Source organism: Moschus berezovskii, chromosome 6, assembly GCF_049115385.1.
Source record: "Moschus berezovskii isolate FMDL1 chromosome 6, NW_MosBer_1.0, whole genome shotgun sequence".
Classification (NCBI taxonomy): Eukaryota; Metazoa; Chordata; class Mammalia; order Artiodactyla; family Moschidae; genus Moschus; species Moschus berezovskii.
The window spans coordinates 87,331,429-87,356,388 of record NC_142465.1 but is presented as its reverse complement, the minus strand read 5'-3'; the positions used below and the strand labels follow the sequence as shown (position 1 = coordinate 87,356,388).

General features: G+C 39.2%; 1 protein-coding gene across 1 annotated transcript in view; it reads left to right on the top strand.

Annotated features, from left to right (window-relative positions):
• Window positions 1–24,960, top strand: part of STK38L (serine/threonine kinase 38 like) — an 87,653-nt gene that overhangs the window by 41,146 nt on the left and 21,547 nt on the right. The window contains exons 4-5 of the mRNA XM_055394281.2: window positions 17,967–18,111; window positions 22,825–22,876. Of these exons, the coding sequence (XP_055250256.2) occupies window positions 17,967–18,111; window positions 22,825–22,876 (197 nt within the window). The remainder of the gene's footprint in view (window positions 1–17,966; window positions 18,112–22,824; window positions 22,877–24,960) is intronic.

Genomic DNA, 24,960 nt, shown 5'->3' with positions numbered 1-24,960 from the left:
CAGCAACCAGTGCTTGCATCTTGGGGGACTGCATTCCTGCTTACAGTGGTGCCTGAGCAGAGACCACAGCCAGTGGCTCTGTCCACCTGCAGAGGCAAGTTTGGTAGCCCTATCTGACATGGGAGCTCGTAGCTTGCCTGATTTGGGTCTTTAGCCAATAAGCAGGCTGACCATGGAACCCATTCTACAGTCCTACCCAGGCAAAGAAGCACACTCACAGTGCTGCCTAACTGCTGAGTGTAGCCTCTGGTCCTATTTGACCAGGAACCCTAGTCAGGGAACCTGTATAGCCATCAGAGCCTATCTTACAGCCCTGCTTAGTCAGGGAGCCAAGCCAGCAAGCTGTCTGAGGAGCCTAAACAGTGAACCTGGGCAGCCTTGGAACCCAGACCATGGTGCTGCCCAGCTGTGGATTCACCCTACTGCTCTGGTCTGCAGTAGAGCCCTGCCTAGGGTCCTATCTAATTATTGAACACAGCTTGTGGCCTTGCCGAGTCATGGAGCCCAGCTATTGATCCTGCCCAATTGCAGAGCATAACCTGCAATCCCACCTGTTAAGGGAATCTGGATAGTGACTTTGATCATCTGAAAAGCACAGTGTCTAACTCATCCAGCTGCAGAGTATAGTTCTTGCAACCAGTCATCCTGCCAGTGACCTTGTCCAATAGTAGAGCACAGTCAATGGCCTGCCTCAGTGCAAAGCCCAGCCTAGGGCTCCACCATAACATGGAGTCAAGCCAGGAACACCATCTGGTTAGGATGCTGTTCCTGATGTGAGCCAGGAACACCATCTAGTTCCTAACAACCTAAGACCCCACCCAACCAGAAACAATTGCAGAGCCCAAGCCATAGTCCTGCCCATTCATGAGTCCAACCCAAGCACCATGTTGCCAGGGAACATAACCTGCCACCTCACCCCACTAGAAGTGATTGCAAACTCCAGCTAGGGGCCCCACCTGACCATGGATACAGCTAGCAGCCCCACCTGGTTAGGAGGCCCTCCTAGCAGCTCTACTTGAATGTGGAGTCCAGCCAGCAGTTGCACCCAACCACAGAGCCCAGCAAGCAGCATCCACCCCCATACCTCAGAATATGGGCAGTAGCCTTATCTAACAAGCCCTGCCTGCCAACAGACACTACCAGCAGGCCTGTCCAATATTCCAAGCTGAGCTGACTGGTGAATGTCTTTCCCTTCTGAAATGAAACCATAAATACTGAAGGAAGAGACCATTTGCCTTAATGTGCAGATACCAACACAAGGAATCAAGGAATAAGAAGAGTCAGGTAAATTTGACACCACCAAAGGAAGCTAATAAACCTCCTGTAACTGATTCTGAAGTGGTGGAGCTCTGTGAACCATCTGACAAAGAATTTCTAATAATTATCTTAAAGAAGTTCAGTGACCTGTAAGAACACAGAGACAGCTAGGTGAAATTAGGAAAACAATGCAAGAACTAAGTGGAAAGTTCAGCAAACAAATAGAAACTATCAACAACCAAACAAGCAACCCAGACAGAAATCTTAAAACTGAAAAATACAATGACTGAACTGGAGAATTCTATTGAGAGAGTCAACAACAGACTTGACCAAGTACCACCCCTCCGCCCCCACGAAAAAAAAAGTGAGTGAGTAAATCAGAAGATAAGTCATTGAACTTATTTAGTCAAAGCTGCAGAAAGAAGGAAAAAGAGTAAAGACTTATAGAACACTATTAAGACATACAAATACTTGGAATCCCAGAAGGAGAAAGGAAAGCAGTAATGGCTTAGGGGAAGAAATGGACATTCAGATTCAAGGATCCCAAATAGACTGAAACCAAAAGGGCTCTACTGAGACACATAACTACATTATCAAAAGTCAAAGAAAAAGAGAAAATTATGAAAGAAGCGGAGAAAGTGACTTGTTACATACAAGGGAGGCCTTGCTGCTGCTACTGCTGCTGCTAAGTCGCTTCAGTCATGTCCGACTCTGTGCGACCCCATAGATGAAAGCCCACCAGGCTCCACCGTCCCTGGGATTCTCCAGGCAAGAACACTGGAGTGGGTTGCCATTTCCTTCTCCAATGCATGAAAGTGGAAAGTGAAAGTGAAGTCGCTCAGTCGTGTCTGACTCTTAGCGACCCCATGGACTGCAGCCTACCAGGCTCCTCCGTCCATGGGATTTTCCAGGCAAGAGTACTGGAGTGGGGTGCCATTGCCTTCTCCAGGGGGGCCTTACAAGACTGTAAATCGATTTCTTAATAGAAATTTCACAGTTCAGGAGAATGAGAGGATGATATTCAAAATATTGAAAGAAAAAAGCTGTCAACCAAGAATAGTACACCTAGTAATGCTGTTTTTCACAAATCAAGGAGAGAAAAAGATTTCCTACAAAACAAAAGCTGAGGGATTTTATCACCCCTCGATCTAACTTATAAGAAATGCTAAGGGGTGTTTTTCAAGCAGAATTTAAAGGATACTAACCAACATCATAAAAACATATGAATGTGTTTATAAAACTTACTGGTGATGGTAAATGTATAGTCAAAGTCTGGTTCTTTGAAATTGTAATAGTAGTATGTAATTCATAACTCTAGTTTAAAAGTTAAAAGACAAATGTATGAAAAATAGCTATAACTACAATAATTTGTTATTGGATACACAATATTAAAAATACATAAATTGTAACATCAGTAACCTGAAATGTGAGGGGCAGAGGATTAAATGTCTAAAGTCTGTGTATGCTATTGAACTTAAGTTGTCATCAGTTTAAAATAGAATATTCTATGTGAGTCTTATGGTAATCACAAAGGAAAAACTTTCTGTAGTAGGTACAGAAAAGACTGGTAAAGGAGTCAAAGCACACTGCTGCAAAAAGTCATAGTTCACAAAACAAGATAGCAAGAGAGGACGCAAAGAACAAAGGATCTACAAAACAAAACAATACAATGGCAATGTAAGTCTTTACACATCAATAATTACTTTTAGCATAACTGGATTAGATTCTTTAATCAAAAGACATAGAATCACTGAATGAATTAAAAAACAAGATCCAATAATATGCTGAATAGGAGACATTTTAGCTTTAAGGACATACACAGACTAAGAATGAAGGGATGGAAAAACTTATTTCAAGCATATAGTAACCAAAAGAAAGCAGGGGGAGCTATAGTTATAACAGACAAAATAGACTTTAAGCTTAAAATAGAAGAGACAGAAAGGTTGTTATATAATGATAAAGGGGGTCATTGCATCAGGAAGAACCATTGTAACTAATTATGTCCCCAACATCAGAGCATTGAAATATATAAAGCAAATACTAACAAGGAAAAGGGGAAGTAAACATCAATACAGTAATAGTGAGGACTTTAATACCCCTCTCAATAATGGATAGATCAATCAGACAGGGAATCAGTAAGGAAATAGCAGATTTGAATTAAACCAAACAGATCTAACATTCCATCCAGTTGCAGCAGAATGCACATTCTTCTTAAGTGAACACGGAACATTCACACAGAACATATTCTAGGAGAGATCATGTGTTAGGCAAGACAAGTCTCAACAAGTTCAAGAAGGTAAGAATTATCAAGTATCTTTTCTGACCACAACAGTGTGAAACTGGAAATCAATAACAGGACAAAAGCTGAAATCTTGCAAATATGTGAACTTAAATAACACAGTCATGAACAACTAATGGGTCAAAGAAATAAAGATATTTCAAAAACATGAAACAATAAAAAATGAAAACACACATACCAGAACTTGCAGGATACAGCAAAAGGATCTAAGAGGGAAGTTTATAGTGATAAATGTAAAACATAGATTAAGAACAGGGGAAGCTCTCAAATTAACAACCTAACTTTCCACCTCACGAAACTAGAAAAAGAATAAGCTAAGCACAAAGTTAGAGAAGGAAGCAGATAAGAAAGATCAGAATAGAAATGAGTAAATTAGAGAATAGGAAAACAGTAGAAAAGACTGATAAAATTAAGAATCTATTCTTTGAAAAAACAAAATAGAGAAACCGTTAGCTAAACTAATCAAGAAAAAAAGAACTGAAATAAAATTATAAATAAAAGGGGAGATACTACCTTTCATACCACAGAAATACGAAGGATCATAAGAGACTACTGTGAACAGTTGCACATCAACAAGTTAGACAAGCTAGAAGAAATAAATTCCTAGAAATATACAACCTATCAAGAATGAATCCTGAGGAAACAGAAAATCTGCACCAAACAATAATGAGCAAGGAGACTGAATCAGTGATCAAAAATCTCCCAACAAAGAAAAGCAGAGGACCAGGCGGTTAATATCCAAAATATACAAGGAACTCATACAACTCAGTAGCAAATTAACAGTCCAGTTTAAAAATGGACAAAGGATTTGAATAAACATTTTTTTAAGAGAAGATATTCAAATGGCTAAGAGGTGCATGAAAAGGTGCTCAACATTACAAAGCATCAGGGAAATGCAAATCAATACAGCAGTGAGATATCACTCTATACTGGTTGGAAAGGGTATTATCAAAAACGCAAAAGAGAACAAGTGTTATTGAGATTGTGAACAAATGGGAACTCTTGTAAACTATTGATGGGAATGTAAATTGGTACAGCCACTATGGAAAACATATAGAGGTTCCTCAAAAAATTAAAAATACAACTACCATGTGGTCCAGCAATATACAAAGGAAATGCAGTTACTATCAAAGAGATTGCTGCACCCTCATGTTACAGTAGCCAAGACATGGAAACAGTCCAACTGTCCATTGATTGATGAATGATAAAGAAAATGGTGTATACACACACACACACAGCCTGCTGCTGCTAAGTCGCTTCAGTCATGTCTGACTCTGTGCGACCCCATAGACGGCAGCCCACCAGGCTCCCCTGTCCCTGGGATTCTCCAGGCAAGAACACTGGAGTGGGTTGCCATTTCCTACTAGAATGTTCTTCACCCAGGGGAAAAAAAAAATGAAATTTGTGACAATACGCATGAACCTTAAGTTACACAATCTTACATATCCATTATATCTCAATATGGCTATAAAAACATCCACATGGATACAGATGATGTGTAGAAAGATATCTGATGATAGACTGGACCCAAACAAGGTTTTCCCCCAGTTTGTGGCTACTTTTACGTAGGGAATATATTGCATTATTTTAAAATTTCCATGTCTTTGATTTATTGCTAACATTGAATATTTTTCATGTTTGTTAACTACTTTTACTTATGTATTTGTCAGTCAGTATTATCCATTTATTATTAGGGCTTTTATTGTCTCTTTACACCTTTAATGTTATAAAACTTGTGTTATGAACTTTGTATATATTTTAAGAAATTATTTTGACATAGGTATAAGGTATTTTTAACATAAAAGCTTAATGTATGCTGCTATTTTGAAATTTCCCTTAAAAGTACTATCTTTTAGTCTTGTTTGATACATATACGTATATTCAAAATTTTTCTGTATTTGTACCTAGGACTATTTTCCTTGTGATGATTTCCTATTATGACAGTCCTTTTCCTTTAAGTGATCAGTTAGTCATCTAATTTTCTTGTAATTTTTTTGAAGTTTAGTTTTTCCTTTTATTTCCTGTTCCTCATCATCTTTTTCTTCCCCTTCCCTTTCTTCTTCCTTTGTTCCTTTTTTCCCCTTTAGCTTTATGTTCACCCTTTTGTACCATTTGAAATTTATTTTGCCCTTTGGAATGAAATGAACATCTGACTTGTTTTTTTTCCACAAATAGATAGCCAATTGTCCCAACACATTAATTGACTAATTCTTCCCTTCCTTCCACAGTCTATGATGACATTGCTTCATCAAAAAGCCAACACTTTTTTTTTTTTGGATCAAGGTTATTCTAGGTATTTCATGAATGTTGTTCTCCTCCTTCTCCTCTTTGCTACTTTTGTAAACAGGATTATTTTTCCATTTCTAAATGTCTATCTTTAAAATGAACCCTTTAAGGAGTAAATTTTAAACTTTAAGTTGAACTCTTTATTTAGAAAATAATTTGTCTTCTTTTCACTGAGCCATACTGTTTATAACGGAAGCAAAAACATAGAAAACTCATGTTGTTGGATATTAGAAGTAGACAGAAGCATGGCTGACAAGGCCAAAGGAGGGCTGGTTCTTTGAATGCATTCGTTGTCTGTGTCCACCACATCTCAACTCAGAGCCACAGCTTAAATCTGGGAGCCCCAGATCTCCAGATCACTGCCATGCCTCACTGTCTCACTATCCAAGGACTTCTCTGGTGTAACTTTAAGATGTACAGTGTAATGATTTGATATATGTATTACATTCCGAAGTGTGTATCATAATAGTTAACATCCATCACCTCATATCGTTAAATTTTTTGTGTGTCTAGTGAGAACTTTTAAAATCTACTCTTAGCAGCTTTCAAATATACGGTACTTTCAGATACTTTCCACTTTCAAATAGCAGTATAATATCGTTAACTTAGTCTCCATGCTGTACATTATACCCCCAGGACTTAACTCATCTTGAAACTAGACGTCTGTAAGTAAAGTCAGCCAGAGAAAGACAAATATCATAGAAATTGCTTATATGTGGAATCTTTTTTAAAAAATGACATAAATGAACTTATTTACAAGACAGTCTGTTTACAAAACAAACAGGCTTAGAGAACATTCTTATGGTTACCAATTAATAGAATTTGATTTTTAAAAAAGTTTAGGGCTACCTCTACTCTCTAAGCTTGTTTTCTTCTCCATTGTGGTGCTAAATTATCAGTATTTGAAGTTTGGGCATTTCAGATGAGGTAGTTTATTTTTTAAGTTAACTGTGACTTAGTAGAGTCAGGTAAGCATCTATCTTTTGCAGGCAAGATCTAATGCATTACCAGACAGAGCTATAGTAATAGAAAAATTGAATTATGTACTGTATTTAAGAATGGTTGACTTCTTTCTGAATACTTTTGAGAAAAATGGGTTACTACATTACCTAAACATTAAGATCTGTAAACAGGCCAGGTTTTAGATAAAATTACCACTACTTTGGCAAATTTAATTTAGTTTAATTGTTTAATTTAGCTTCTTTGATTACATTTGCTTCAAAAAACCCTTTCCCTTCTCATTTCAAGTTAAAAGAACAAAACTATGTTCAGAGGGAGTTTGGATTAACATTCTTAAATAGTCTGCTGTTAACAGTATTACTATAGCCAAATAAGCTTTGGGGAGCTCAACCTTTGAACTGTATTTTGGTCACCAGGAGAAAGTGCCTTTTTATAAACACTTTCAAAAATAAAAATGATAAAGTTGACTTTAGCACCACTGCGCCATTACCACCAGGCTTATGACACACAGAAAGCAAGGACAACTGTGTATAAATTCGATCTTTTGGACTAGTAAACAGAGCCAGTTCTCTCTCCAGAGATGGACAGCATCACATTAACTAGTTAAAAGCAAAGGCTCTTGACACTAAGCAGAGTAAATAGACTTTAAGTAGAGTGAATGTCTGCTGCCTCATGGGAATGACTCCATCTTGTGAGAGGAACAAGTAGTTCTCTGAAACACTTTCTCCTGTCATAGTCACATTTCCAGATCATCACTAAAATCTAGTAAGACTTTTACCAAAAGTTTGTTTTTTTTTCCCCTTCAAGTCTTTCTGTTTAGAAAACTGATAAGTACTTTTTGATACCTTTCTCTCACCGCTAAAAGCACTCTAAACTTTCAAATCAAGTAGGTTTTAAGACTAGAAGAGATAGAGAATATCCAGTAGAGAATAAATTTACAAATTAATTTACCAGGACGGTTACTCAGGACAGGAGGAATGAGCAGGACGATTGGGTAAAGAAGGGAAGAAAATTGATCATTTTTGTGATGTATTTAAAAGGTTTTCTCATGTATTATGGAGGTATCAAACACTTAAATGACGTTTCTCTTTGCCAGGCACTGTTCTAAGTCCTTTACAAATATTAACTTTTGTGATTCTTCTAAGTCCTACATTAACATGATGAGCATGTACTATATAAGTTGGCCATCATAATCTTTATTTTAGTCAACAATAAACTGAATCATGGAAAGTTTAAGTAATTTGCCTGAAGTGATGTACCGAGTAAGTGTCTGGGCCAAAATTCAGACCTAGCAATGTGGACCTTCATCACTGGGTTTTGCCATCATTGAAGCTTCACATCAATTCTATAACACGGGCCTGGTGTCTATCCATCTTAGAGCCGTGGATCCTGTGTCTGGTGACATAACTCAGGATCAGCCTTGAACTTATTTTCTTTCCCCACCAACTTAGCATTTCTTATGTACTTCCTGTTCTTATTAATGATATCAAGATTTTCCCAGTCATCCAAATCTGAAATTGAATTACAGATTTCATTATTTTCAGCTGAGTATCTGAGCCCTTCTTTTAATGTCTTCTGCTACTGTGTTAAATTGGGCCCTATTATTCTGCCCTAAACCAAGGATTGTAAATCTCAGATGCTTACTGGAAGCAGGCAGGTAGGTAGTACAAGGAGTGAAGGAGGCTGGGCCTGAGGAAGGAAGTTGGTGAACTCCGATAGGAAGTGGCGTTTTCAGGGACCCACTGCTTCTGTCCTTGCCATCCATTTGCAGGCAGGATTGTGGGCTCGAACTTGACAGATTGGATTTTTTGAGAGGAGCCAGAAATCTGGATTTTTATGTGAAACCTTTGATTTCTGAGCCATAGTACAAGTCATGCAAAATATGGTTGCAGGCCCTTAGTTTTGTTCAGTTCAGTTCAGTTCAGTTCAGTCGCTCAGTCGTGTCCGACTCTCCGCGACCCCATGAATCACAGCACTCCAGGCCTCCCTGTCCATCACCAACTCCCGGAGTACACTCAAACTCATGTCCACAGAGTCGGTGATGCCATCCAGCCATCTCATTCTCCGTCGTCCCCTTCTCCTCCCGCCCCCAACCTTTCCCAGCATCAGAGTCTTTTCCAGTGAGTCAACTCGTCTCATGAGGTGGCCAAAGTATTGGAGTTTCAGCTTTAGCATCAGTCCCTCCAATGAACATCCAGGATTGATGTCCTCTAGAATGGACTGGTTGGATCTCCTTGCAGTATAAGGGACTCTCAAGAGTCTTCTCCAACACCACAGTTCAAAAGCATCGATTCTTCGGCGATCAGCTTTCTTCACAGTCCAACTCTCACATCCATACATGACCACGGGAAAAACCATTGCCTTGACTAGACGAACCTTGGTTTGCAAAGCAATGTCTCTGCTTTTTAATATACTATCAAGGTTGGTCATAACTTTCCTTCCAAGGAGCAAGCGTCTTTTAATTTCATGGCTGCAATCAGCATCTGCAGTGATTTTGGAGCCCAAAAAAACAAAGTCTGACACTGTTTCCACTGTTTTTCCATCTATTTCCCATGAAGTGATGGGACCAGATGCCATGATCTTTGTTTTCTGAATGTTGAGCTTCAAGCCAACCTTTTCACTCTCCTCTTTCACTTTCATCAAGAGGCTTTTGAGTTCCTCTTCACTTTCTGCCATAAGGGTAGTGTCATCTGCATATCTAAGGTTATTGATATTTCTCCCAGCAATCTTGATTCCAGCTTGTGCTTCTTCCAGCCCAGCGTTCCTCATGATGTACTCTGCATAGAAGTTAAATAAGCAAGGTGACAATATACAACCTTGACGTACACCTTTTCCTATTTGGAACCAGTCTGTTGTTCCATGACCGGTTCTAACTGTTGCTTCCTGACCTGCATACAGGTTTCTCAAGAGGCAGGTCAGGTGGTCTGGGATTCCCATCTCTTTCAGAATGTTCCACAGTTTATTGTGATCCACACAGTCAAAGGCTTTGGCATAGTCAATGAAGCAGAAATAGATGTTTTTCTGAAACTCTCTTGCTTTCTCCATGATCCAGCGGATGTTGGCAATTTGATCTCTGGTGCCTCTGCCTTTTCTAAAACCTGCTTGAACATCTGGGAGTTCACGGTTTACATACTGCTGAAGCCTGGCTTGGAGAATTTTGAGCATGACTTTACTACCCCTGACCTTTTATTATTGAGTCCTCCAGGCTGATTTACACTCCTCCAGTCTAGTCTATTCAGCCTTCTTGCATCCTCCTTATGCTAGCATAATCTATCTGAAGTCCCAATCAGATAGAATTGTAGGGGAGGTTAGCAGGATCAAAAGCTTTAAAACAGGTAACATTTTTGGAAGAGTTCTTGGTACTTGGGTAAGTGCTCAATAAATGTTCTTTGTTGCTCTTCACTTAATTAAAAGCCTTAGACAACTCCCATTAATACTCAGGATAATTTTTTAACATGGCCAGAAAAGTTTTTTTTTTTCAAAAACAATTTTAGGAATCTTTACTTAAAAACAACCTTATCTTAAAATGGAGTTACTTTGGTTTTACGAGCAGCAAGCAAAGTACAGAAGCAAAAATGCATTACAGGAGCATTAAGTTCTACATTAGGTCACAGCGTCTAATCTGAAATCACACCCATAATATCATTTTTCAGGATATCTGGGAAATAGTTATTTCCCAGGATGTCTGAACCATAGCTACTCTATTTTGACTTTTAATTGTAAAAAAAAAATTTTTTTTTAATAGCCAAAGCAGATTTCACCATTAATGACGTCAGTGTTTTTCTAAGTATGAGAAGATGCAAGAATTGGAACTCATAAAACCTTTTTCTGAAAAGATCTAACTATCTGAAGGCCTGTTCTGCCAGTTTTTTTTTTTTTTTTTCAGAGCACAGAGTGCCTCATTCCTGATTTTCACCCTGAACTTCTTTCAGGGGGTGTTGAAGGTCAGCAGCTTGCAATGGTCATGATGTAATCTTTGTAGAGGCAGCTGGCAAGTACCAGCTTCCAGTCAGCAGGGTCCCTTCATAGCCACATATCTGACCATGTGACACCATTTCATGGCCATTGTGTCCCACGGTGCTAGGAAGGCTCATCCTTTGTTGAGAACAGATCTGTTTTTTAAACAAGTCTTAATTTGGTTATATTTGATAAAAATGAGGGTGATTTTAGGGAGTAAAGGATGTTTCAATAAATGTTAAATCCCAGTGTGTTAATGGCAGTCTACCAATGGAGGTAGTAAGACTCATTTCTTGGATAGTTCCTTGCTGTTATGTGATATTAATGTAAAATTTAATTGAATTCTTAAAGAACACCCTAAGTTTGTTTCTGAAGCTTATCTCAGTGATCTATCTTTGGATGAAGATCAGATGCCTTGTGACCTGCAACCAGAACTTAAAAAAAAAAAAAAAGGACATAATTTAAAGGACTGTCTCCAACCTGGATGGAAGGACTTTTTTCAGAAAAGTATTTTATTGCACCTTCATCTTTGGCTATTTCACCAAATGTACTCAAGCCATTCTCTACACTTGAGTGTGTCAGTTGATTCCAAGCCCTTTCAGCCTCTTCCCCTTCTGCCCTGGCCATCTGACTTGTGTACTCTTTGATCATCACCAACAAGAGTCAATTGAGGCATCTCCTCCTCTCTTAAACCTCAGTCTATACTTTTCCTTGAGTTTCGCTTGTGTCCCCCTAGGACTGTGAACTCCTTAAGAGCAGGGACTGTGTTTTATCAGTCTTCATATTCTCAGTGCTTTGGCAATGCCGGCACATTGTGTGTATCTGCAGTAAATGTTGGTTGGAAATAATATGACTATAAAAGTTAGTGTTGGCACTTGAACTCTCACCTGACAGTGAATTTCTTATTCTTCAGATGGTACCTCAGAGAGGAAAGAAACTGTGGCTGCTCTGTTAGGGACCCAGAGGGCAGTGTCCAGCCTGAGGACCTGTTGGGATTCTAGGTTGCAACTAATGATGAATCTAGGAAAGTGTTTATTCTCCAAGGCATTAATGATGCTCTGTCTTCTGAAATGTAGTTTGTGAAAGTTAAGGTGAAGTCATTGGTTAAATCGTACTGGCCAGGTAAAGCAGCTCTGTTTTTCTATTTTAGAAGTGTGATGGTAAATGCTTGGAGACACTACATCTATTTATAGATGGCCCCAGTGCCAGATTTGTTATCTCCTTTCCCCAGACTTGATAAACGAAAGAATGCTGGACTGCGATTGGTAGCGTCTCCATTAATGAATAGGAGAGTCTGGAGAAAACACGTGAACAGGAAATTCAAGGGCACCTACTGTTGTTTTTATCAGTGCAGGAATTCTAGACTTGCAAATTATATCCTGTTCTTTTTCTGGCTGAAGAAAGGGCTTTAGTACATAAAAGACAAAGGACAGTGTGAAATCCATTAGAGGAATACATTTGCAGTATAACAAGTGCCAGTTATCCAGATCATTCTTTGTAATAATTTGGTCCCTTCTGTTCTTAGTTTTGCTTAATTTTAATATTATAAAGCCTATTTGTTTCTGGTTAGAGGGTAATAATTTTTGTTTTATTTTGTTATTTAAGCCAATCTCTAAAAGAGATTATTTAATCCAGACTAAGGGAGGGAGTTTTGGGTTTTTCTGTAGTTGAATCTCTCAAGTAGGATTTGTCTCTGAAGGTTAATGTAACACCAAATGATACTGTAGTTTTTAATCCAAAGGAAATTGTTAGATATGAGATATATAATTTAAAAATCCATTAATTTTGAGTTTGGTTACTCACCATCATTTATAGAATGCAGACTGTGTGCTCAGCACTTTGCCAGGTGCTGTAATTTTGTTACAGAGATGAACAGACATAGGTTTTGCTCTGATTAGGTTTTTAAACAAGGGATACACTTGCATGTATGTATAATTTGAATGGAAAAACCATGGTGATCATGGTTAAATTATATAGTGTTTGGAAGTCGCTTTTCATCACTCTATATCCCTTTTGGATTTATAAGTTCATTTCATCTTTCTATGGGAGAATCCTTCTCTTCTTGTTATGTTTACCCCTCTTTCATAAAGACTTCAGGTTCATAAATCTTTATCTAATACTGTCTCACATTTTATCTGCACTGCTAATGCAAACACTTTCTGTGGTTTGGAGTTGCTTTTAGTACCCCAACTTCCTTATGTTTTACAGAAATTTCCCCCCCAAAATTTGCTCAGTAATATTTCTGCCCACTCCTCGCCCCCTAGTTTTGCATCATCTGGGAAAGCCCTGTCAGCAATAGGGCTTAATATTGGCCATCTCCTCCTGCCACTTTGAATGGGCAGAGGTGTCCTGGGCAAGATAGTGGTCAATCTTTTTTTTTTTTTTTTAAGATTCCACTTTCTCCTTGTGCCATTAAGCAGTTAAATTGAATAAATAATTCTCTGTTTTGATGCCATGCTCACCAGCCTTCTTAAGTCTTTACATCTAACTTGCCTACAAAAACAGAGTGCATTTGCCAAAACATGCAAGTTATCCATTTCTTGTTCCTCAGTTTCTTATTGTGTAAATCCGTAAATTACCATTTTGTCTTGTTTATCAGTCTCTTTTGAACTTTGTGAGGATAAAGTAGCTTCCATAATCTGATTGCCCTGAAACACTGGCAGCTGAAGGCCAGACCCTGCTCCTTGGCAGACAGAGCAGAGCAGCCTGTTTTGCGAGGCCCTTTGGCAGACTGTCAGCTGCCACACCCTGAGTTCATCATATATCCTTCTTTCTGACTTCTAAAAGCAGGATTTGTGTTGTTTAGTCATTAAGTCGTGTTCACCTCTTTGTGACCCCACGGACTGTAGCTCCGCCAGCCTCCTCCGTCGATGGGATATCCCAGGCAAGAACACTGGAGTGGGTTGCCATTTCCTCCTCCAGGGAATCTTCCCAACCCAGGGATCAAACCCGCATCTGCTGTATCTCCTTCATTGACAGGCAGATTCTTTACCTTCGAGCCACCTGGGAACATTACTCATGTGTTCTTTGTGCTTTTTCAAGGGGCATTATAAAAGGTTTTATTAGTATTTTTCACCATTCACTTTTTGAAAGGAAACTATTAACCTTGGATAGCTATCATTGAGTCTTGACCTTTTTTCTTCCTGCCAATTGGCAAACCAATTTGAAAATTCTCTTGTCAGATTATCTGTCTACAGATATTCTGGACAAATCAGAAAGCACTCTTAAAATTTCTAGATATTGCTCTTTGTTGGAGTTTCTATGTCCCCCCCCCACCCTTCCCCCTGCCAAATATTTTTTAAAAGTAACAGGCACTTTTTTAAACCAGTGTTTGAAAATAACTGTCTATAAACTTAAAATTTATATGCCTAAAGGGGGTTCCCTCGAATACTGCTGCAAATGTCTACCTACCTGCCTTTTTGAGGACTTAGGATACATATTATTCCATTAACGATGCAATGTAATGGGAAGTCATACAGTAAGAAACTTTGTGTAATCTAGACTTCCTAAATTTATTTGACTTCTTCCGCTTCCAGCCAACCTTCCAGCTCCCTCCTTCCTCACCAAATCCCCAAGTGCCAATTAGCAAACATGACTGGGGATGTTTGCTCTGTACTATCCCATCCCCTCTTTTCCTTTCTTTGACCTTTCTGCATCTGATCCTGAAACATAGAACATGAACCCAGTGTTCTGAGATCTCCAAAGATAATGTGGCAGCATTGCCTTAGGTAGCATTCCAAGCTTCGTCATCGTGTTCAGTCGTGTCCGACTCTTTTCGACCCTGTGGACTGCAGCCTGCCAGACTGCTCTGTCCATAGAATTTTCCAGGCAAGAATACTGGAGTGGATTTCCTCCTCCAGAGGATCTCTCATACCCAGGGATCGAATCTACTTCTCCTCCATGGAAGGTGGATTCTTTACCACTGAGCCACCTGGGAAACCATTCCAAGCCTAGTGCTCAAAAATCACTTGGCCAGGATAATTCTTGAGCTCATTTTATTATTGTTTCAAAAATAATGCTCACTATTATTAAAGCACATTAAAAAATTAAACTAAATGCCTAAAATAATGTCTTGCTGCTGCTGCTAAGTCACTTCAGTCATGTCTGACTCTGATAGATGGCAGCCCACCAGTCTCGCTCATCCCTAGGATTCTCCAGACAAGAACACTGGAGTGGGTTGCCATTTCCTTCTCCAATGCGTGAAAGTGAAAGTGAAGTTGCTCAGTCGTATCCGACTGTTTGCAACCGCATGGACTGCAGCCTACCAGGCCCCTCCGTCCATGGGATTTTCCAGGCAAGAATACTAGAGAGGGTTGCCATTGCCTTCTCCGAAAATAATGTCTTACATTTGTATAATTTCTATGTTGTATTATCTCAGATGGCCTTAGACTAGGCCTGTGAGCTAGCCGAGCAAGTACTGTAATTCCTGGGCCTGAGGGGAAAGTGACCTGAGTTCAGAGCATTGTGGTGATTTGAATAGGACCCTGGTGGCTCAGATGGTAAAGCATCTGCCTGCAATGCAGGAGACCTGGGTTCAATCCCTGGGTTCAGAAGATCCCCTGGAGAAGGAAATGGCACCCCACTCCAGTACACTTGCCTGGAAAATCCCGTGGACAGAGGAGCCTGATAGGCTACACTCCATGGGGTCACAAAGAGTTGCACACGACTGAGCAACTTCACTTTCACTTTTTCACTTTCATGTTATCATTTAGCAGTAGAATCTGGATTAGATCTCTAAATATCTGACTCCAAGGTTCAGTAAGTTTCTTTTTCCACAGTTGCCACCCTTTATAGTCAAGTTTTGCTAATTTTTGAAACTCTCCTTTCACCCCATCCCCCATTTGATAAGTGGACTCATTTCATTCAATAATTCCTACTCTGAGTCCAGTACAGTGCTATCAAGGTGACTGCTCAAGAATGATTCAGGGAATGTTCTTCCCCAGAAGTGCTCCGAGTTTAGTGGGATAGGCAGATGACGTGATCAGCACTTGTACCTGGGCTATTTGTTACACGTGGCAGAGAGCACACTTGAAATAATGCCATTTGGTCTCGTCTGGTAAATTGATGTCTCTTCTGGCAGGGAACCCTAGAGAAGTCACCACAGTAAGGCTTCTGTCACACTAGACTGTGAAGAATCAGCAGTAGCCCTGCAGATAGAGCGTAGGACAGAACTGATTCAGGAATAGGTCATGCCAGGGCTTGGAGGTGTGAAAAGGCCAAGTGAGTGGTGAGGATGGGCAGCAGATAAGGCCAGAAAGGCAGATTGGAGATATAGGTGGGTTGGGACTCCGAAGCTCACTAGCTGACTTTTCCAAGTTTCAGTTCCTTTCTTTACTGGGCTGTTGTGAGGAAGAAATGCAGTCATGCTTGGGAGTGCCATGGTTTTAAAGCCTCAGGCAAAAAGGGGAAAATTAATGAATAAACGTTCATAAAGTTTCTGATAGATATCAGCAGTCTGTGTATGAGTTGTCCTTATTTATCTTGCTGAGCTCATTTGACTTGCTATACATACCATGAACAATTTTAAACAAGTAATGTGATCAGCTTCTTGTTATAAAAAGATTTAGAGTAGCTAGCAGAGAAACAAGTTTATCATGTTAAAGTAATAAGTGCAATTTTAGACATAATGAGGTTTAAGAAGTAGATTGAGGTATAAACTCACTAAGACAACAGCGGAACTGGGAGTTTGCCATAATTGTTTACTTTCAACCTGTGTAGTCCAGTTCAGGTCTATTTCCAGGGCTCTTTGTCTTGATGTTGTTAGTTAAGGAAAGGTTGATGTTGGGGGTAGGTGGCAGATTTGGGAGAATACTTTTAGCTAATAACACAACGTTGATTAGTTACCCTGGCAATCTGGATCTTCTCTAGTATGGTCTGTTATGATCTCCCATCTAGATAAGCAAAAGCCTCTTTAATGTATGAAGCCATTCTAGGTTTTTTGTTTTGGGTTTTTTTTTGGGGGGGTGGTGGAGTCTAGATGTGGACTATGGTGGGCAAGTCTGTAGGGTCAGTGCCCACCTATAGCAGCCACCAGAGTTCAGTCTTAACATTCCTTATCTTGTCTAATTGTCTATCTTATCTTCTCCTTCTTGGTTTTTGTTGTTGTTGTTGTTTGTTTGTTTTTGACCACGCCACACAGCGTGTGGGATCTTAGTTCCCCAACCAGGGACCAAACCTGTGCCCTTTGCAGTGGAAGCATGGAGTCTTAACCACTGGAACTCCAGAGAAGTCCTCACATTATCTTCTTTAAACCAGTACTCAATGGTTTTTAAAAAGTTGGCACCTGAATGACTTTAAGTAAACAAACATTGTCCAGGAAAGACCACAAAACTTCCCTGTTGTCACCTGACTTGATTCATATGTTTTTGTTTCCTGCCTGGTTCCTACAGGCATTTGCGTTTCATCTGAAAATGAAATGGACCTACCAGTCTAGAGTAGTGTACTAGACTTTGTCCCAGCACTATTTGGAATGACTTAGGATTCAGGGTGAAATAGGGCATCCATGGACTCCATTCAGAGGGGCTTGTTTCTGGGGCATCCTTGGTTAAGCCTGCACTTCCACTGCAGGTGGCACAAGTCAGGGGATTAAGATCCCACATGCTGTGCAACGTGGCCAAAGGGGTTTGCTTCTAAAAGTAGTTTTACCCTAAAATATAACACCCATAAGAATTACTCTGACAGATGTTCGTGTGATATTTGATGTAACGCTACTTGATTCATTCAATTATATGGCAGAAACTACTTCTTGCTATTTAACTAAACGTCGTTAACTCTTTTGGAGATGTATGTTTATTGGATCATAAGTATTAGCAGAGTATTGTGAATTTTATTTAGTAATTAGTAAGACAACCACAAAGTTGATTGAACCCTTCTTGTTTTGAATGACTGGTGAATATGTGTGTGAATGTGTTCATATTGTGTGTGGAATGCTACTGGTGCTTCTTTAGAGTGTGATTTACACCTGCCAGCACAGAATTCATTTCTGTTGCTTTGGGAATGGTGTATGTTTCTCTTTCTTTGCTATATTTACTAAATACTGTATTTCTTTATTATATTATATTACTTATAATGTGAAAGACTCCAGTGTCTTAACTGTTAGGGTACAATGTTGTTGCCTAGTAGAAATCAGACCATTTCTAAAGTTTGTTAAAAGAGATAGAAAGTTTTCTTTTCCTATGAAATAATTTGTGTCTCTGTGTCATTCTAGTTTCTGTTACTATGGCAATGACGGCAGGGTCTACAACCACCTTTCCTATGAGCAACCATACCCGGGAAAGAGTGACTGTAGCCAAGCTCACATTGGAGAATTTTTACAGCAACCTAATTTTACAGCATGAAGAGAGAGAAACCAGGTATAGTAAAGGCTGGTCAAAATTTTCTGTGTAGTTAAATAAGCTATTATGTTGCAAGTGGGATGTAAACATGTTGTCCGTTAATAATATATATATTGTGGATCCTTGAATGCTGATTTTAAGTTTCCCGTAATGACAGTGTACTTGGTTACTTCACAGAATAGTGTCTTGTCCTGGCACCAATATACTTATATCTCACGTTAATTGATGTTTTAAACAAAATATTTCAGACCATGAGATTGTGGTATATCTTTATACTTTCTTTTTTAAAAAACTTTTTTTTAGAGAGATGATTAATGAATGGCTGCTTTTAATCCAGAAACATTTGTAGTGTTGTGTGTGTATCAGTGGGAATAAGAGAATTTTTTTTTAAAAAATGACGTTATTTTGCCTTCAGAAAACTTACAATGAGGAAGATAATGCACATGAATATTTTATGAAAGGGTGAAAAGTATGCCCTTTGAGAAGGGTGAAGAAAGGAGAGGTTGTTTTTGACAAAGGCAGCTGGGAAGGCTTCATCAAGGTTGGTGGCATTTGAACAGAGCCCCTAAGGAAGAATGCCATTAAATATGCATGAAAGGGAGAAGGGAGAGGTTAACAAGCCAGAGGGAGGATACTGGAGACAGGAGAAAGTACCTTACCAGGTCAGGCATTGTCCAGTTTAACTCCAACTAGATTTTTACCATTTCCTGGGAGCCTTGGACACTTCAGAGCCTTGAAAATTTTCGAACAGAAGATCTAAATGATCACAGGTGCTTCTCTGGAAGACCAGTTTAGTTGCATTGTACAGAATGGATTGTGGGAGGAGAAATTAGAAAGAGGAAAGGATGTAGTCCCGGCTAGTGGAAAGGAGGCTAGCTTTAGGATTATGACAGCAATAGCAGGGAAGAACTCAGTGAGGAAGATGGGAGAAACATGGAAGCTTCCCGGATAAGGAATGTGAGAGAAAGAAGTCAGTGCTGGCTCTGAAATGTCATACCTGGGCAAACAGAGAGTGGTATAACTTAGTGAAATAGAACTCGAGGGGAAGAGACTGCTTTTGGATGTAATTTTGGGTGGGTCTAACTACAGATTAGACATGGGTGGGCAGAGTACAGAACTGGAAAGTGAAACTCAAGTGACTGTTCAGAAATCAGCTTAGAGGAAGGAAATATAAAAGAGAGCCAAGAAAGGTAGAGACTAGTGAGGAGAGTTAATGTGTCTTTGATCAAAATTCCTAGAGGAAAAGAGGAAAGAGAATGGAACAGAGGTGAGTTAAACTGAGTTCACCATCAGTAGAAATTCCAAAAGATTCAACTTAGGCAGAAGGCAGGTGAGCACACTCAGAGGATCTAAACGTAAATATGTAGATAAATCTCAGCCAAAATGGACTGTATAAGAAAACTTCAACAATAATGATAATATCTTAGATATTTTAAAGAATAGAACTAAAGTCTACAGTAGACTATCAGGAGGGAAGTTGAATTAAATTGTTCTTAGAGATCAGTGTGTCCTAAGGATAGGGAGGCAACATAGAGGGGGTAAAGATTGATTAATTTCAAGCTTTGACAAATTAAGAATGCTTGTTATAGTTTCTAGGGTGGCCACTAAAAGAATAAAATTAGTTTGTAACTTTCAAACTAATACAAGGAAAAAAAGAGCTAGGGGAAAAATAAATTCAGAAGAAAGCAAGGGAAAAAGAAAAACTGAAATACCTAAAAGTATTTTTTTGGGCTCCAAAATCACTGCAGATGCTGATTGCAGCCATGAAATTAAAAGACGCTTACTCCGTGGAGGGAAAGTTATGACCAACCTAGATAGTATATTAAAAAGCAGAGACATTACTTTGCCAACCAAGGTCCGTCTAGTCAAGGCTATGGTTTTTCCCGTGGTCATGTATGGATGTGAGAGTTGGACTGTGAAGAAAGCTGATCACCGAAGAATTGATGCTTTTGAGCTGTGGTGCTGGAGAAGACTCTTGAGAGTCCCTTGGACTGCAAGGAGATCCAACCAGTCCATTCTAAAGGAGATCAATCCTGGGTGTTCATTGGAAGGACTGATGCTAAAGCTGAAACTGCAATACTTTGGCCACCTCATGCGACAAGTTGACTCACTGGAAAAGACTCTGCTACTGGGAAAGGTTGGGGGCGGGAGGAGAAGGGGACGACAGAGAATGAGATGGCTGGATGGCATCACCGACTCTGTGGACATGAGTTTGAGTGAACTCCGGGAGTTGGTGATGGACAGGGAGGTCTGGCGTGCTGTGATTCATGGGGTCGCAGAGAGTCGGACATGACTGAGCGACTGAACTGAACTGAAGCACAAGTAGAAACCACACCATAAGTTAGAAATAAAACATATAAGAAATTACTGTAATTGTAAATATAATGAAAGTCTGAAAGTGATCAGATCATCAAGGGAGACTGAATGAAGTAAAAGAGAACCAAGGAAGGAAAGTCCTATATTTTTTCAGTGGTCATTTAAGTTACCATCTTTCTCACTGAGAAAGATGGGAAGAACATGGCAGCTACCCAGATAAGGAATGTGAGAGAAAGAAGTACATGCTGGCTTAAAATTCATGAGAATTTTAAAGGTTCATTATTGTTTTTTATTGCTGAAACCTTAAAGTAACTCACTTTTGCCTTCTGTTCCCAAACAGAAGAAAATAGATATAAAAATTAGTTTTTTTTAAAAAGCATGGTAAGTGCTATGGAAATCAAATTAAATAGCTCATGTTTTCTAAAAGCTTGTACTTTAAGGAACATGTGATAGATTTTTTAGGCTTAATTAATTAGATAAATGCCTAAGCCAAATAAATTACCTATCAGTACAAAGCTTAAGATCATTTCAGGAGGAAACTATGTTTTAAGAAGGGACAAGAGAAGCCTATGGGTCTTCTCATTTAGGTATGGAAACAGATCAAAGTTTTGCATCTCTCCCCAGAAGGAAGGATAAGTTACTGAAGTGTTGGCTTTAGAAGGCGAGCATAGGGATTTGACAGAAGAATAAAGTTGTTTGTATATTGATAGTCCCTCCTGTGTTAATGGTCCTCTGATTCTCTGGATTCTTCCTGCAGAGAAGAAATCTCAGATCATTCACCATCGGCTCTGGTGTCTAGAGGGGCATGATGGCAGACACAGAGTCCGGTATCAGGAACTTAGTCCATTCAAAGGGTTGGCCTTGGGCAATAATGTGTAAACAAAAGATAAAAATCAGTGTGATTAGCACCAAGGTAGGTGCTTATTATTAGAATTGAGGAAGTAAGTGGAGAATATTCTTTGACATGCTGACTTAAGATATTTTTGTTATGAATTTTCCATAAGAAATAAAAAGGATCTTAACAGTGATTTAGGAAAGAGCTTCCCTTTGGGCATATTGTCATAAACATCGTGGTTTCAATCCTCAACCCTTATGGATAAATCTTTGAAAGTTAGTCTTTTTATAGTATGCTGCAAAACTAATTAGGAAAACCTCTCCTGGGTTTATCATTAGGAAAAAAAAAAGCAATACAATAGAAATGAAATACTAATAGTCACTTGGAAATGAATTACAAAGTGGATACCACAGGTGTCTGTCTGGTTTCCAGTTATTTCATCCATACTGACCAACACCACACATCCCCTCACCCCACCCTCCACTCCCTCCATAGTTTAAGGAACTTCACGAGTACCTTTTAAAATATTGAAGAACTGAACTTGGCTATACCTAGAAAAGCAAATATTCTAGTAGTTAATGGGTTATTTTTTTAATGTACATATATCACTTTCCAATTTCCCAAGAATTATACTAGAATCAAATATACTTAAGTCACTGACCATCTTTCCTTGATTAATTCGGAAAATCAAGTTTAGAGGTTAAGTTAAGGATGTACACAAGCTTTAGCTAATAAGCATTAAAACCAAAGTTCAAGCACAGGGAAACCTAGGGATATCCACCTTAAAAATTTTTACTTTTAGTCACTATCAATTCAGTTCAGTTCAGTTCAGTCGCTCAGTCGTGTCCAACTCTTTGCGACCCCATGAATCACAGCACGCCAGGCCTCCCTGTCCATCACCAACTCCCGGCGTTCACTCAAACTCATGTCCATCTAGTCGGTGATGCCATCCAGCCATCTCATCCTCTGTCGTCCCCTTCTCCTCCTGCCCACAATCCCTCCCAGCATCAGAGTCTTTTCCAGTGAGTCAACTCGTCGCATGAGGTGGCCAAAGTATTGGAGTTTCAGCTTTAGCATCGGTCCTTCCAATGAACACCCAGGATTGGTCTCCTTTAGAATGGACTGGTTGGATCTCCTAGCAGTCCAAGGGACTCTCAAGAGTCTTCTCCAGCACCACAGTTCAGTTATCTTTTTATACATCTAGTATAAACACCGATAAATGTTGATGATTTTGGAGGTTTGAACATTAGTAACAGTTTTCCGTATTAGAACATGAGTCACCTTTGCTAACAATTCATTTAGGCAGCTTTAGAAGTAAATTACTCATTTGGCTAGTATAAGACAGCTAAATCTGGACTGGGCTTATATTTTGAAAAATAAATATTTATATGTGTGTGTATGTATATATATATATATATATATATAAAATCACTCTTTTTAGTGATTATTTTGATTCAACTTGAAAGATTTGTTTTTTAACATAGCAAACTGAATTGTAAACTTGAAAAAATAAATGTACATTCTTAAATGAAAATACTTAGGGACACATTTAAATTTAAATTATTTTTTCTTCTAAAAAGGCAGAAGAAATTAGAAGTGGCTATGGAAGAAGAAGGATTAGCAGATGAAGAGGTAATGTAAACTGTAATTACTATGACTAATGCCTCTGTTATGTACCTGAAAGTCGCTAAATCTTAGATGCTGTCACTACAAAAAAAATAGCATTTAGTTATGTGAGGTGATGGATGTGTTAACTAACTTTATTGTGGTCCACATTGCACAATATATATTCACTTGAATCAATTCATCACATTGTAGGAAATTCCCTGATGATTAGGACCCCATCCTTCTACTGCTGGGTATCTGGGTTTGATCCCTCTTCGAGGAACTAAGATCCTGTGGATCACATGGCATGGCCAGAGGGGTGGGGGGGAATTACCACATTGTATACCTTAAACTTACACAATATTATATGTCAATTATATCTCAATAGAAAGGGGAAAACTATAATAACTGTACAAAAGCTACCCCAGTGGCTTTATCAAGTATTAGTGCTAGTGGTAAAGATTCCTCCTGCCAATGCAGGAGACATAAGAGAACACGGGCTCAATCTCTGGATCAGGAAGATCCCCTGGAGAAGGGAATGGCAACCCACTCCAATATTCTTGCCTGGATAATCCTATCGATAGAGGAACCTGATGGGTTACAGTCCATGGGGTCACAAAGAGTTGGACATGGCTGAAGTGACTTAGAATGCACACATGATCTTATAATGTAGATAGTGTGGGTTTAATATTTGAACGTGGTCTTCTTACTGTGTTGCTATGATGGAAATCTTTGAAAGGGAGGAGCTTTTTTTTTAAATTCTAAGAACATATATTCAGTGAATAGTATCTACAGTATTCTAGGTGTGAGGAATAAGAAAAGAGGGCTCCAAGAAGAATCAGTTATTTGCCAAATCTTTAAAATTTCCCTGCATGTTTCTTAAAACCTCCTGGTTCACTAGTCTGGTACCAGGAACCCAGTCGTGTAAATGACCGTGTGTTTCACCTGAAGACTCACTGCCCCCAGCTAGTCTGTCTTGTGTTCTCAGCCATGTTCCCACCCCCAGTTTTCCTATACACTGCAACCAGGGTTACCTGTCAAAAACCAGATCTGACCGAGTTACTCTTTTATTTAATACCCTTCACTGGCTCCCATGTTCTCTTGGGATAAAGCCAACTCTTCAACGTGAGTGGATGTACAAGTCCCTTTATAATTTGGCTTTTGCTTCCCTTTCTCTCACCTTATCTCTTGTCCGCCCACCGCCAGGCTGCCCAACGGGATTAAATTATTTTCATTTCCTTGCTCCTGCCTGTAGACTTTCTTCTGTGCATCTCTGCTGCTTGGAACTCTTCCTTCTGCCTGCCTGAGTTCCACTGCTCTTCAAGATGCTTTCTGTCTCTTTCTAGGCAACACGTCCACTGGGATAGTACACTATTCTTGTCCCTGGGGCAGCCTTAAAACCATCTTCCCAGAGTAGCAATTCCATGGCGTCTATTCAGCATTACGTGATCCGGGCTGCCAGAGGGCTGGGATAAATAGATGGTAAATAAATGAACAAATGGACAGTGTGTCTCTCCCTAAAGAGTTTATAGATTAGAAGGAGAGATCACGTGTATGTACTTGTACAAATAGGTATACATAATAGAATGTGGCAAACTTTGAAAATTTGGAGGGTTTTTTCCCAAGTTCAGGGGCTCAGAAAAGGTTTCACGGAAGAATTAACAGTTGATTTGAATCTTAAAGAAATAGGTAGAATTTATATGATTGTTAAGAGGTACATTCAAAGTAATGAATATGTGCAGAATATTGCATTTTAAAAATTAACTATATGAAAGCAGATGTCCAGAGGCAAAGCAAATATCATAAACAAGAGAAACTGGCCATATTGGTTTCCTGGGGACATTTAGTCTTTTGATCTAATATATTTTGCATATTTAATTCACTTTTTTTTTTCATTTTCACAAAGAAATAGATTTTTTTTTTGCCTTGTTCTAAAGATTTTCTCCTCACAGTTTATCTTTTGATAAAGAATACCACTTTTCACTTTGCTGAAAGAAAACAAGACCGCCAGCCTGATTATATCAGTTTCCCATGACTGGCACCAGGGTGGATGGAGGTGGCCTGGTTTCAGGGCTAACTTGTTGGCCCAGTGAAGCCAAGTTCTGCTTTTC